This window comes from Octopus sinensis, linkage group LG3 (assembly GCF_006345805.1).
Source record: "Octopus sinensis linkage group LG3, ASM634580v1, whole genome shotgun sequence".
NCBI classification, from domain to species: domain Eukaryota; kingdom Metazoa; phylum Mollusca; class Cephalopoda; order Octopoda; family Octopodidae; genus Octopus; species Octopus sinensis.
The window spans coordinates 73,464,417-73,480,220 of NC_042999.1; the positions used below are offsets into that span (position 1 = coordinate 73,464,417).

Consider the following 15,804-nt stretch of genomic DNA (forward strand, 5'->3'; position numbering starts at 1 on the left):
GAAAAGAAACAAGAGTAGAAAACAATAAGCTGAACATCAAATGTTATGCAATTGCTCTTTAGCGTAACCAAAAGAGGGTAGCCATGAGTGTGGACCGCTCCGGGCGACGTTTTATGGTGGGGGGCAACACTCCTGGGTCTGCTGTATATGCAGTATTAGTTCGGGGAAGGGCGGCAAACAAAAGGGCTTCCCCACTAGCTATGTTTCTGTAATTGCTATTTCAAATCCCAATCTAAGAAATACGTGAATTCTATCAGAATTCTAAGAATTGATTCTGTTTAAATATTTTAGTGACATGTCGAGAAGATAAAGAATCTAAAATCAAAAAGAACTACGCTAACATTCACCAAAGAAACAAAAAATGGCAACAACCTTGTTGCACATTATCATATAAACAGAATTTTTGGCATATAAGACCTGGGAACTTCTTTTTTAAAAAGGTGCCAGAATCTCGTTTTGCTGCTGCTGTTCTTACTAATGATAATGTCTTTACTTAGTGCTGAGTTAGATTTTATAAAACAGACCTGTGACCTAAGACATATACACGGGCAACCTTTTCCGAGAAGTGGACCATCACCTCGAAGAATTTTTAGTCGAATGTATCGACACCAATATTTTTTTTTATGATTTTCAAGAAGCACATAGTTAAGCCTAAAAGGTCTTTCTGCATGCTAGAGATAACAACCAAATCTTTAAACATTATTTTTATATAATTTCAAATAAACATCGACCACGAGGCTGACAGTGTGTCTTCTCAACAATTCGATGATTTCGTTTTGCATTGCTACTGAGGTGTAGGTCGCATTTTTTGGAATCGTGCTGTAACATTCCATTAGCTTTGAGTCTTTCTCTAATGTGCACAGGAATAATTTCATAAAAAGACCACAAGGCTACGTATCATCTTCCGAATAAAGATCCTGAAAAGCTTCATTTTAGTTTCCTCGAAAAGGCAATTCGTTTGCACAAAGAAAATTAACAACATCAACAATGGAACTGATATAACGGTTTTTGCTCAACTGATCATTTTCCAAGTTTGAAGACACGGATGTTGTGGATAAACGCTGTTGACGTTCCTTCCATGTTACCATAGCTTGGATATGGGATGCAGAGTTTGCGTGCTTTGTTTTTTTTTTTGCATGATGCCAATCAGAATATCCAATTTTAATAAAACAAGTATCAACTTGAGCAGAAGTATTTAATTGCCGACAAGCAAAACAAAACAAGGCTTTCTTTGAAAGAGAATACTCTAACCATGGACGACCAGTATACCAGCTTGACGAGAAGTCACGTCTCTAATTTCCATAAATTTTTGGATCAAATTTTGATAGAACTGGCTGCACTGGTTGGCAGTCGACCTGTCCTAGATCATCCAATGAGGGTGTCAAATACTTTGCAAGACCTCCCTTGAGCTGCGAAACTTCGTTTGCAATTCTCTTCTGCTTAAGATTATTAGATGAATCAGATTGGAAATTCAGCAATGATTACTTCAGTTTTCTTTTTCGGTAGTGATTCATTATTTTTGGGCACCGATATTCGCAATAATTTATTCTAAGGTAGAATATCGTAGTAAGAGTAACAATTTCTTAAAATTTATGTATTTTTTAATTAAACTCGAAAGAGATTTCGGGACAAGTATATTTTTTTATTTCTTCAAAGTTATGCTTTTTTAGTTAAACACAAAATAATTTCAGTAAGAAAAATTATTCAGTGAAAGTTCTCACCTGAAAAATACTTTCTGAATGTATATTTTGGGAAATTTCAAAAATTTTCTTTCGTTTTTCGCGAATAATAATCCTCTCTGACTAGTAGAAATAAAATGACTTTTTAATGTCCGTCTCTGTTCCGTGTGTAGTGAAGCGTTTACAACCATAAATCTCTAACTACAGCAACAATTCATATTTTCAACAGCAACAAGGACAATCACCAGCACCGCCGTCGCCACAACGAGCACCACAACAACAACAATAACAACTGACCCATCATCACCCACTCCTTAATTCAACCCACAGTTGATGACTGGGTCAGCAGCCGATTCTGCGACAATTACAGCTACAACAAACACTTTGACCAACTCTAATTTACCCAAATTTTCATATCCCTAACTACTAAAGCAAAAGAAATTCAATTTATTGCATCTTTAGCGACTTCAGATATTGCTTAAGGTGGCAATCTTTCAAAAGTGGATAAAACAAAATTCTCATTACTGGGATGGAGGGGCTGAGATTCTAACTAGGGACACACACACTTTGATGACTGTCTTTGTAAATGGCCCTCATAAGCCATATGTATACACTCCTAGTTTCCTTAGCAACCACAACATTACAGGGTGTGGAAACCAGTAAAAGGTTTTCTTCTAGTTAACAAACGCTATGCATAGAAACTTACACCTAGCTAAATAGTTCTCCTACACTATTGCATTAGTGGTACCTCTTCTTAGTACAAAGTTGAACTCCATCACATTCAACACACTTCTATTTCTAACATTTAATTTACAAGGTCATTTACAAGAGTTAGTCCTCAAATGATAATTTGTGTTTTATATATTTTCATTTCTTCCTAATTCCATTTGAAAACATAAATTATTTACAGCATACAAGACACATATTACATATTCAAAAACACACAAAAACTGTTGACTTCATTTAATCATTTACCATTTAAAATGGCCATATTTAGTCCATATATTCTACCTGTTTATGTTCACACTGGCCACATCCAGCCTCTTAATGTTAGACTAAAAAATATACAATCACATCATCGAAATCTTGAAGCTACAAGATAATGCAGGATAAATTCAAAACAATCATCATCATCATTTAACTCCGTTTTCCATGCTGGCATGGGTTGGACGGTTTGACTGAGGTCTGGAGAGCCAGCGGCTGCACCAGGGTCCAATCTTATCTAGCAATGTTTCTACAGCTGGATACCATTCCTAATGCCAACCACTCCGAGAGTGTAGTCGGTGCTTTCTATGTGCTACCGGCACAAGAGCCAGTCCGGAGGGTCTAGCATTGATCACGCTCGGGTAGTGCTTTTTACGTGCCACTGGCATGGGAGCCAGTCAGGGGTACTGACATCGGCCACATTCAAATGGTGTTTTTTATGTGCCACCGGCACGGGAGCCAGTCAGGCGGGCCTGGCATCGACCACGTTCGGGTAGTGCACTTGCCACAGCTACGATTCTGGTTTTAGTTGATTCAACAAGTCTTCTCAAGCATATCATATCGCCCGACGCATCAAGTGTACTCTTAAACGGGCCGAATATGCAACACTGGCATCGGCCATGGCTGCGATCTCATTTTAGTTGCCGGGCCTTCTCAATCACAGTATATCTCCAAAGGTCTGGGTTTCCTGTCATTGCCTCTGTGAGGCCCAACGTTCGATGGTCATGCTTCAACACCTCATCCCATGTCTTCCTAGGTCTACCTTTCAACAAGTTCCTTCCACAGTTAAGGTGTGGCACTTCCTTACACAGCTGTCCACATCCATATTTAACACATGACCATACCAGTGCAGTCATCTTTCTTGCACACCATATTTGATGCTTCTTATGTCCAACTTTTCTCTCAGGGCGCATACTGACATTACACATCATACTAGCTTCATTTCTTTCAAGCCTATGCATTTCCTCAGCAGCTATGGCCCATGTTTCACTGCCGTGTAACATGGTAGTTCGCACACATGCATCATACAGTCTACCTTTCATCCTGAGCAAGAGGCCCTTAGTTGCCATCAGAGGTAGGAGCTCCCTCAACTTTGCCCAGGCTATTTTTATTCTAGCCGCCACACTCTCAGAGCAACCACTCCCTCTACAGATTTGGTCACCTAGGTAGCAAAAGCTATCGACTACTAGTTTTTCCCTCTGGCATCTGAAGGAATCTATTTTCTGTACATCTTCAGTGTTTATTGCCCCTGTGCACTTGCCACACACAAAAACTATCTCCCCAGTTAACCTTACTTTGATATTGCTGCACCATTTATGTCCATAGCTTACACAGGGTACATCATATGGAGTTTCTACCCAGGCCTTTTCTATAGTTCAAGCAGGACCATCTACCTGAAGGGGTTTGTGATTTGTCAGCCTTCCAAATAAGAGTTACATTTGACAAAATAATCTGAATGTTAAAGGGTTAGACATTTATTATTTGGTGTCAGTGAAAGTGTGTCAGCGACCAGGTCACAGAATTTGTAGCAATAATTTTTACACCAGATAATAAATGTTTAAATGAAGCTAACAGTTTTGTATGTTTTTAAATGGCTAGCATATATTTTTCATGCTGTATTTGCTTTAGTTTCAGCACCAATCAAATCACTTGTTAGATAAGAACATCATTGAAATACAAGTTTTTTCTTTTTTTTGTTATTTTCCGCCTTTAGAAAATATTTCTGAAAAATTTTATTGTTAGGATTTATTATTAGTCATTAATACTAGGTTCTCCGCAATTGTAGCTTGGTTTCAGTTTATTTTATTTGTTTGTTTTAAGGGATGTAACCAAAAAGAGACAAAATTTAATATTTTAATACGTTTTCATATGTAGATTTCTTTTGACTATTTTCAAAGCCAATATTCGTCCAGAAGAGTGAATAGCAATATAGTATTGCTACTTTTTTTTGCAATCAACACTACTCATCCACTCACAGCTCACTTAGAAGAGTAAAAAGAAAAACTCAGCTCAGGTGTGAGTTGAACTCAAAACAGAGAATGATAAAATTAAATAGTGTAGTAAATTTAGTCCATTACTGCCAAATGACTGCCCTTCTATTCTCAAATGGTAGTAGCTTTTTGATAGATTGTATTAGAAAGAACTTTAGTTTTTCTGTCCTTCTTTCCTTTTTTTTTTCTTTTGTAATCCAAATATGGTAAGTTCACACCTCTCTGAGGATGTTAATAAACAAGAAAAATAATACTTCGATTTCTAATTTTCACAGTTAATAAGCATTTTGTTACACTTGCCAATATTGTTACTGTTGACAAGTTGAAACAACTTTCAACCATTCAAATGGGAAGTTCTATCATCATGGTTTAGTTGATAATTTATTTATCTAAAATATTTCCAGTTTTCTTTATGTATTTATTACAGTATAATGAACAAATTATTCCTCATTATAATGTAATAAATGTTTGGAATCCCCCTTTTTCCTTTCTTATTCCTTTTTTTTCCTCTTCTTTGAAGGTTTTACTGTTTTTTTTCTTTTTGGGTTTTTATTGTTTTTTGTTTCCTTTGAAAGAATTCAGACAATCCACCACCACTTTTGTCTCTAGTGGTCCCAGCAGAGAAAAAAAAGACATTAAACCAGTTGATCACTGCTAACATAATTCTGTGGATATCTAGCTATTGCAAGAACAACATCTGTTTTGGAAGCAAATAGCAGCTATGATGATAAGGATGAAGGCAACAGCCAGCACAGTTCCAGTAGCAAACATTTCTCCCATTGATAAGCCACTTTGACCAGGTTGAAGGGCTTCATCATCATCAAACATTGGAGTGTCGCTAGGGAGAAAAAAGAAACAGAAAAAAAAGCAGAAACAAGTTAATTATCATATAAACAATAAAAAATTAAGCAGTAAGACTGACAAATATAATAAACTTTAACAATTTCATCATCATCATCATTTCATGTGGGTTTTCCATGTTGATATCGGTTAAGGGATTTGACAGAATTCAGGAAGCCATAGGGCTGCAGTGAGTACCAATGTCAACTTTGGTGTGTTTTCTATGGCTGGATACCCTTCCCAATGTCTTCTACCTTAATTTTTTTTTTATACTCAATTGTTACAGCATACAAATTTTTGCCAATGATAAAGTATGTGTGAACATCATTCGTCAATACAAAAAGATTTGGAAAATGTTGATAGTCATCATCATCCTCATTTAATGTCCAATCTCCATGCTGGCAAGGGTTATGTGGTTTGACTGAAGCTGATAAACCAGAGACCTCAATCAGGTTCCAGGCTGATTTGGCATGGTTTCAACAGCTGGATGCGCTCCCTAACACCAACCACTCCAGGGGTGTAATGGGTGCCATTTACATGACACCAACAACAACCACAACTACGATTCACAGGGACCATTTACAGGACGCCAGCAATGACCACGACTACAATGCACGAGTGCCATTTATATGGCACCAGCATCAACCACAACTATGATTCACAGGTGCTCTTTACATGACACCATCAATGACCAGAACTACAATTCATAGGTGCCATTTACCATAGGTGCCAATTCATAGGAGACCCTACCAACATATTTAATTTTACAAAATACATATATATATATATATATATATATATATATATATAATATATATATATATATATATATATATATATATATATACAACAGGCTTCTTTCAGTTTCCGTCTACCAAATCCACTCACAAGGCTTTGGTTGGCCCGAGGCTAGAGTAGACGACACTTGCCCAAAGTGCCACACAGTGAGACTGAACCCGGAACCATGTGGCTGGTAAGCAAGCTACTTACCTCACAGCCACTCCTGTCCCTATAACGTATAACATCCTTTTTTTTTTTTCAGATTCTTCAGTTTTTGGGTGACCCATGCTAACAGCTTTTGAATGAAAATAGCCCATCTAGACATTTTTTTTTCAGAAAATGAAAGGTAATGATATATATTAAGCATACATTGAGTATATATTTAACAGAAAACCATAATAATAATATAACATTTATTGACATAATGAATTATTTAGCCACATTAGTGCCATTTCAACAGATAACTTCAAAAATCCTATTAGTCATGGAGTCTGTCAATTTCTTAATAGTAGCAGACTGGACTGCCTCTGCTGCAGCTTTGATGGTCACCCATAAGACATCTTTCAACATAAATTGGCATAAACATCTTGTTTAATGATGTACCAAAGATTTTCAATAGGGTTGAGATTCAGAGATGCTAGCAGCCACACCATCAATCTTTCACCTTGTATGCCGTTAAGACCCTAGGAATGCTTGGATGGTCCCAGCAGAGTGGGAGGGAGTGATGACATGCATGAATATGAGATTCCTTAGAAGTGACAGCAGTATGTCATCTAACCAAAGATCCAAGACCTCCTCCATGAGATTGTAGTAGGTGGCTGCAGTCACTTTAACCTCTTCGGGCACCCTAACTGGACCAACAGGTCTCTCCTCGATGACACCAGCCCACAACATGACTCCTCAACCCTGTTGTTGATATTGTAAACGTTGGTGACACTCATCTCCAGAACAGACCCAAACATTTGCCCACCCATCAGATTCAAGTGTCAACCTGATTTCGTCAGTGAACAGAATGCAACTCAAGTCTAACATCATGTACTTTTGGGCTCACTGAAGCCTCAAACTCATGTGAGGAGGCAGTTTCAGGATTCTCGCATGGAAGCCATGGTTCGATTTCTGGTGGTTTTCGGTACATGAGTAAGTCCAGAGGTAGTGAAAATAGCTTTGATTGTCTGTCCTGGTTTCCCATGTAACTTGCGACCAATATTCCTTAAATCCCTAGCTATCATAGTCTTGGAGGTCCCACAATCGGATTGTTTCTTCTTTGGTGCTCATGTGGCTGAATAATTCATTATGTCAATAAATGTTATAATATTATTATGGTTTTCTGTTAATTATATATTTAATGTATGCTTAATATCATTACCCTTCATTTTCTGGAAAAAAATGTCAAGATGGGCTATTTTCATTCAAAAGCTATTAACATGGTTCACCCAAAAACTGAAGAACCTGAAATAAAAAAAAAGAGACGTTGCGCAGAATAATGAAAACATAACAATGGTGTTGCTGTAGTGTGCAAACCAGCTGAGAAAAGTTTTATCAAAATGGGTAGATAAAGTAATTGAGGTAATCAGAGTATGCGACAGAATACTTAAGATTAGATTAGCGCTTCATCATAGTTTAGCAACCATTATATCAGCCTATGCTCCTCAGTCGGGGCTACCTGATGGACAGAAAGACCGATTCTATGACACTCTACTGCAGACTACCTCGTTGACGAACGACAGAGACCTTCTCTTTGTGGCTGGTGACTTCAATGGTCACGTTGGACGACATGCTGGGGGCTTCCACGGCGTACATGGAGGCTATGGCTCTGGTTCCCGCAACGAGGAGGGAACCAGGCTGCTGGAGTTCTGCGATGCAAATAATCTTATGATTTGCAACACTAACTTCAGGAAACCTACCAGCCACCTAGTCACCTACCGATCGGGCCAACATACCAGCCAAATTGACTACATCCTTGCCAGGCAAAGGGAGAGATGGCTACTTATAAATGCCAAAACTTTCCCAGGCGAAGAATGCACCCCACAACATAGACTGGTAGTTAGTGACTTTAGGATCAGGAGTAGGAGGACAACCAGAGGACGACCAACATGGAGAAGAAGGATCTGGAAGCTTAAGGATCCTGTGAATGGACAGAGATTTAGAGACATGTTACTTGAAGCCTTTGACGAAGTAGAAGGGGAAAGAGTATCACATGGGGTAGAGGACAACTGGACGTTTCTAAGGGACAACCTGCTGAGAGCCACTGACCAGATCTGTGGCTGGTGCAAAGTCCCCTCTCGTCCCAAGGTGACGTGGTGGTGGAACAGTGTCGTAGACAGGGCTATTAGAGAAAAGAGACAGACTTGGAAGCACTGGAAGAATGGTGGTAGCAGGGAATTGTATCAGACTGCTAAAAGGGAAGCTAGGAGACAGGTCTATCTAGCCAGAGGGGAAGCAGATAAGAAAAAATTTGCCAATGTTCTGCGCCGTGAGGACCAAAGACTGGAGGTGTTTCGCGTTGCAAGACAGTGTGTGAGAGAGAATTGTGATGTGGTGGGAGAGGAGTGTGTTCGCATGGAAGATGGTTCACTTGCGCTAAATGAGGATGCAAAGAGAGAGGCTTGGAGACGCCACTATGAAAGGTTGCTGAATAAAGAAAATAAATGGGATAAAGAGAGTCTGCCGAACGTTGACCCAACAGAGGGACCAGCTATCAGGGTTGATAGTTCCTTAGTAGCTAAGGCAATTAGAAGCATGAAGACAGGGAAAGCCCCAGGCCCATCAGGTATCACTGCAGAGATGCTCAAAATATCTGGTAGTGTCGGCTATAGCCTAGTCACCTGTATAGTTAATCAGGTGATACATGAAGGAGTCATACCCAATGACTGGTGTAGCAGCATAATAGTCAACTGCTACAAAGGTAAAGGTGATGCCCTAGATACAAATAATTACAGAGGTATCAAGCTGTTGGATCAGGTGATGAAGGTTACAGAGAGGGTCATAAGCCAACTAATTAGAGAGAGAGTTAGTTTAGATGAGATGCAGTTTGGTTTCGTGCCAGGGAAAAGTACCACTGATGCTATATTCCTGGTAAGGCAGCTGCAGGAGAAATACCTAGCCAAAGATAAGCCCCTGTACCTGGCTTTTGTTGACATGGAGAAAGCCTTCGACAGGGTCCCCCGATCCCTCATATGGTGGTCAATGAGGAAACTAGGAATAGATGAATGGTTAGTGAGAGCTGTGCAAGCTATGTACAGGGACGCTGCTAGTAAGGTGAGGGTTGGAAATGAGTACAGTGAAGAATTCCGGGTAGAGGTAGGGGTCCACCAAGGCTCAGTCCTCAGCCCCCTCCTATTTATCATAGTCCTCCAGGCAATAACGGAGGAATTCAAGACAGGATGCCCCTGGGAGCTCCTCTATGCTGATGACCTTGCTCTAATTGCTGAGTCATTATCAGAACTGGAGAAGAAGTTCCAGGTGTGGAAGCATGGTTTAGAATCGAAGGGCCTTAGAGTCAACCTAGCTAAAACCAAAGTCCTAATAAGTAGGAAGGTAGACAAATCACAAACGCCTGCAGGTAGATGGCCCTGCTCGATCTGTAGAAAAGGTGTAGGTAGAAACTCTATAAGATGCACCAAGTGTAAGCTATGGACACATAAGAGGTGCAGCAATGTCATAGGAAGGCTAACTAGGAAGATGGTTTTTGTATGTGGCAGATGCTCGGGAGCATTAACCTCTGAAAATCTGCAGAAAACAACTTCCGTCACTTTCCAGGGGGAAAAACTAGAAGTAGTTGATAGCTTCCGTTATCTTGGTGACCAAGTCAGTAGTGGGGGTGGGTGTGCTGAAAGTGTAATGGCTAGAGTAAGAATAGCCTGGGCAAAGTTTAGGGAGCTCTTACCTCTGTTGGTGACTAAAGGCCTCTCGCTCAGAGTAAAAGGCAGACTGTATGATGCATGTGTACGAACAGCCATGCTACATGGCAGTGAAACATGGGCCGTGACTGCTGAGGACATGCGTAAGCTCGCGAGAAATGAAGCTAGTATGCTCCGTTGGATGTGTAATGTCAGTGTTCATAGTCGACAGAGTGTAAGTACCTTGAGAGAAAAGTTGGACCTAAGAGGAATCAGATGTTGTGTGCAAGAGAGACGATTGCGATGGTATGGTCATGTGGTGAGAATGGATGAAGATAGGTGTGTGAAAAAGTGCCACACCCTGGCAGTTGAGGGGACCTGTGGAAGAGGTAGACCCAGGAAAACCTGGGTCGAGGTGGTGAAGCATGACCTTCGAACTCTAGGTCTCACCAAGGAAATGACCAGAGACCGAGACCTATGGAAGTATGCTGTGCGTGAGAAGACCCGGCAAGACCAGTGAGAACAATCAAAATCAAATCATATATCAGAAAGCAGGGGTTAAGTGACCCATCTGTTCGTGTCCGCTGTCAGCCTCGTCTGGCACCCGTGCCGGTGATACGTAAAAGCACCATTCGCTCGTTGCCGTTTGCCAGCTCTGCCTGGCCCCATGTCGGTGGCACGTAAAAGCACCATCCGTTCGTGTTCGTTGCCAGCCTCGCCTGGCCCCGTGCCGGTGACACGTAAAAGCACCGTCCGTTCGTGGCCGTTTGCCAGCTCTGTCTGGCCCCGTGTCGGTGGCACGTAAAAGCACCATCCGTTCGTGGCTTTTTGCCAGCTCTGTCTGGCCCCGTGTCGGTGGCACGTAAAAGCACCATCCGTTCGTGTCCGTTGCCAGCCTCAGCTGGCCCCCGTGCCAGTGACACGTAAAAGCACCGTCCGCTCGTGGCCGTTTGCCAGCTCTGTCTGGCAACCGTGTCGGTGGCACGTAAAAGAACCATCCGTTCGCGTCCGTTGCCAGGCTCGGCTGGCCCCCGTGCCGGTGACACGTAAAAGCACCGTCCATTCGTGGCCGTTTGCCAGCTCTGTCTGGCCCCGTGTTGGTGGCACGTAAAAGCACCATCCGTTCGTGTCCGTTGCCAGCATCGCCTGGCCCCGTGCCGGTGACACGTAAAAGCACCGTCCATTCGTGGCCGTTTGCCAGCTCTGTCTGGCCCCGTGTTGGTGGCACGTAAAAGCACCATCCGTTCGTGTCCGTTGCCAGCATCGCCTGGCCCCGTGCCGGTGACACGTAAAAGCACCATCCGTTTGTGGCCGTTTGCCAGCTCTGTCTGGCACCTGTGCAGGTGGCACGTAAAAAACACCCACTACACTCGCGGAGTGGTTGGCGTTAGGAAGGGCATCCAGCCGTAGAAACACTGCCAGATCTGACTGGGCCTGACGAAGCCTTCCAGCTTCACAGACCCCTGTTGACCCGTCCAACCCATGCTAGCATGGAAAGCGGACGCTAAACGATGATGATGATGATGATGATGATTCACAGAAGACCGAAAAATCCTAAATTTCACTCCTATGCTATTAACATGGTTCTAGGTGTATATTGATGAACAGATAATCTAAATGTAGGAGATCATATCATAATTATTTGATTTGTGTGGAGTTTCAAGACTTCAGTTTAACTAGCTGAATATTAGAATATTAAGATTACCTGATGTATGTGGCTGTGTGTCGTCTGCCTGTGTGGGGTAGGACAATGGAGAAGTTACCTGCAAAAACAGCTTCATGAAGGACAGTATAAACGTATTTACTGTCAGGACCTGAAAGAAACAAAAAAATAAAATATGCCAGGAAATCTTGATATTGTTCTGTGGTAAGTAGTAAAGGAGAAAACCACAGTATGTTTTGAGTATTACTAACACTCACTTTCTTTCAGTCATGTTTCTTTCTATTATATATCATATTTTAACAGAAAAAAGCATAAAAACATTCCTTCTGACCTCATTAGAGAAGCAAATACTTTACCATACTTGCTGAAAGAATCACAAAGTAAATGTACATAATTGTACAGTTATCAGTAAAGTAAAATACAGAAGTAAGATCATTCAAAGATACACAGAAAACAATGGTTAAGTTAGTACTCCAAAACAATAATAGTCCTGAAAGTTATGGTACCACTTGGTAGACTTTTGTTTTTTATAAGTTAATCAGGAGAGGAGGGTGTTATGAATTTTATCTTTTCCTCATCATCATTTAACGTCCATTTTCCATGCTAGCACTGGTTGAACAGGTTGACTGGAGCTAGTAAAACTAGGGGCTGCACCAGGCACTATTGTCTGTTCTAGCATAGTTTCTACATCTAGATGATACTGGTGCTGGCGCCACATAAAAAGCACTTATGTTGGTACCAAGTTAAAACACTAACTACTCCATACTGAGTGTTTTAACTTGGCACCAACATAAGTGCTTTTTATGTGGCACCAGCACCAGTATCAATTCTGTTGTGGCCAACAGGTCTGTGTTTGTAATACACTGAACCACAAAAGAAATGCAATATTTTCAAATGAAATTTTTCTATGGTAAATTCTGAAAATTTATTTCGAGGATGTAAATATAAATATTCCAAAACAAGCTGATTTATAGCTGAGACCCAAATTAGTGCAGCTGCATTGAATACCATGGGTGGCAGTCACAAACAAGTGTCATGAAAACTGAAATGCACATGCATCATGTGGAGGTTATGGGTATAAAAATCAACTTGAACCATGCTCCTAACATTCATAATTTGGACGCATCAGGTATGACCCGATTGTCAGCAGTACAGAGAGAACAAGCTATCAGCCGATTGCAAGCAGGGCAACATGCCCTGGTTTTTGCAATAGCTTACAATGTCCATCTCAGCACCATCTATCACCTGCAACAGCGATACCAACAGCACTGTGGACCATGCCTGCAGAGGGCGCCCCCAGGTGACCACGCCCATGCCAGACCATTTCATCCACTTGCAACACTTCCGTGATCGCTTCAGACTGGCCAGCATCACAGCTTGCAAGACCATTGGCACTAGACAGTGATCTCTCAGCAACAACATGGTACAATGTTGACTAGCTGCCAACAACCTGTGTTGCCACTGTCCTTCTTAAGGGCCAGTCTTCACCACCCACCACCATCAGGCACAACTACAGTGGGCTACACAGCACCGACATTGGCAGCATCAACAATGGAGGTTGATAGTCTTCTCTGATGAGAGCCAGTACTGCATGTCCACCTCAGATTGCAGAGTGACAGTGTGGTGTAGGAGAGGTGAACGCTACAGAGATGCATGTGTCATGGAGAGAGATGCATGGGGTGGTCAAAGTATCCTGGTTTGGGGTACTACAGGCCTGAATCAGAGAACTGGGCCCTATGTGTTCCAAAATGTTGGTGCAGGTAGAGGGAATAGCATCACAGCGGAGTGCTGTGTTGACCTGATCCTAAAATTCCACAACGTGCCTTTCTTTGCACGTCACCATAGTCACATGTTCCAGCAGGACAATGCTCCCTCCCACATGGCTAGGGTCACCATGGATTTCCTACATCAGCACAACATCAGAACTATGCAGTGGCCTGCTCTCAGCCCAGATTTAAACCTGTGAGATAAAATCTAGAGACAGCTGAACCAGGCTGACAACTTGTGTGGAACTGGAGGCAGCTTTCCTCAGGGTGTGGGTAGAGGTGCCAATGACTTTTGTGAACGGCCTCATGCACTCCATGTAGTGACGATGTGTGGCCATTTTGAATACTCAGGGAAGGCATACACGGCATTGAACATTCACTTATTTTTTGTGTTTTACTGCATAAAGATCACTAACTGCCTACCTTGAGTAATTACTGACAGCATGTGCCTCAAATATATATATATATATATATATATCATCATCATCATCGTTTAACATCTGCTTTCCATGCTAGCATGGGTTGGACGATTTGACTGAGGTCTGGCGAACCAGATGCACCAGACTCCAATCTGATCTGACAGAGCTTCTACAGCTGGATGCCCTTCCTAATGCCAACCACTCCGAGAGTGTAGTGGGTGCTTTTACGTGCCACTGGCACAAGGGCCAGTCAGGCAGTACTGGCAATGAACACACTCAAATGGTGCTTTTTATGTGCCACCTGCACAGGAGCCAGTCCAGTGGCACTGCCAACGACCTCGCTTGAATGTTTTTTGATGTGCCACCAGCACAAGTGCTAGTAAGGCAATGCAGGTAACGATCACGTTCAAATGGTGTTTTTTTATAAACACACACACACACACATTTACCTTTTCAATTTCTTTTTCAACTTAACCAACTAAGATCCTCTTTCTATAACATTTGTGTGAGTTTGTTGTGAAGCCTTAAAAAGAATACAATAAAAGACAACTCAAATTGCTTAGGGAATTAATTCCTTGATGCTGAATTAAAGAAGCTATAAGATAAATAATAGATATTTTTACAGTTCTGTGTAAAAGAGCTTCACTTACCACTCATGTTAGCATTTGGAGGGAGTAGTTGGAATGTAACAATGATAGAACCACGGCGAACAAGAAAATTTACTAGCCGCCGTCTGTCAAGAGGCTGAATCTCTATTATCTTGTCAATAATTATCTGTGGTAAATTTGGAATCTGATCTGCTTTAAGAAGTTCGTGGTAATCCATATCCTCAAATATGACATTAAATATATATGGTGAAGAATGGGATGTAGCTGTAAATAAAAGAAAGAAATAACAAGACACTTGAGCATACAAGAGAGTTGGAGAAGAGGGATGGCATATACATGTTTACAGGATCTTCACATTCAGGAGTTTAGGTATTTTAAAAGGAGACCTGAAAATGTGTATTGATTTTGAATAATCATTGTAAGACATCTTCAAAATATACTTTTTCATGTCTGGAATGTCATAGAATGATTTATTAAACTATAGTTGCTTCTTTCATCTCTTTGATTGAGATTTAGTATTTTTAAGAACCATAGTCACCTGTATGGTTAATCAGGTAGTCCACAAAGGATTCATACCTAACAATTGGTGTAGCAGCATTGTAGTCAACTGTTACAAAAGCTTAGACAGAAATGATTACAGAGGAATCAAATTGCTAGAGCAGCTGATGAAACTCACAGAAATGGTCATAGCTTAATTAATTAGGAAGAGAGTTAGTGTAGATGAGATGCAGTCTGGATCTGTGCTAGGTAGGAGCACAACAATGCTATATATTCCTAGTTAGGCAACTGCAGAAGTATTTAGCCAAAAATAAACCTCTGTACCTGGCTTTTGCTGACATAGAGAAAATTTGTAACAGGGTTCCCTGCTCCTTTATCTAGTGGTCAATGCAGAAGCTAGGGAGAGACAAGTGGATAGTGAAAGCAGTACAAACCATGTACAGGGATGCTGCCAATAAGATGAAGGTTGGCAATAAGCATAACAATGAATTCAGTGTACAGATGGGAGTTCCCCAAGGTTCAGTTCTCAGCCCCCTCTTGTTTATCTTAGTCCTCCAGGCCTTAACAGAGGAATTCAAGACTGGCATCCCCTATGCTGATGACCTTGTTCTGATAGCTGAATCATTACCTGACCTAGAGAAGATATTTATTTTCAAAAATCATATCTGAGAAGGCAGGACAGAAAACTGCACTCATAAACTTTTTATTGCTTTAATAATATGTCTAAATCAATTGCA

At 41.2% G+C, this 15,804-nt stretch overlaps 1 protein-coding gene across 4 annotated transcripts in view; it reads right to left on the reverse strand.

Moving 5' to 3' along the window:
* Nucleotides 1–4,443: 4,443 nt before the first annotated feature.
* LOC115209676 (leishmanolysin-like peptidase 2) overlaps nt 4,444–15,804 on the reverse strand; it is an 87,771-nt gene continuing 76,410 nt past the window's right edge. For all 4 annotated transcript variants that reach the window (XM_029778148.2, XM_029778150.2, XM_029778149.2 and 1 more), the window contains exons 16-18: nt 14,612–14,833; nt 11,819–11,927; nt 4,444–5,492 (exon numbers count right to left, since the gene is read on the reverse strand). In XM_029778148.2, the coding sequence (XP_029634008.1) occupies nt 5,330–5,492; nt 11,819–11,927; nt 14,612–14,833 (494 nt within the window). In that variant the 3' untranslated portion in view covers nt 4,444–5,329. The remainder of the gene's footprint in view (nt 5,493–11,818; nt 11,928–14,611; nt 14,834–15,804) is intronic.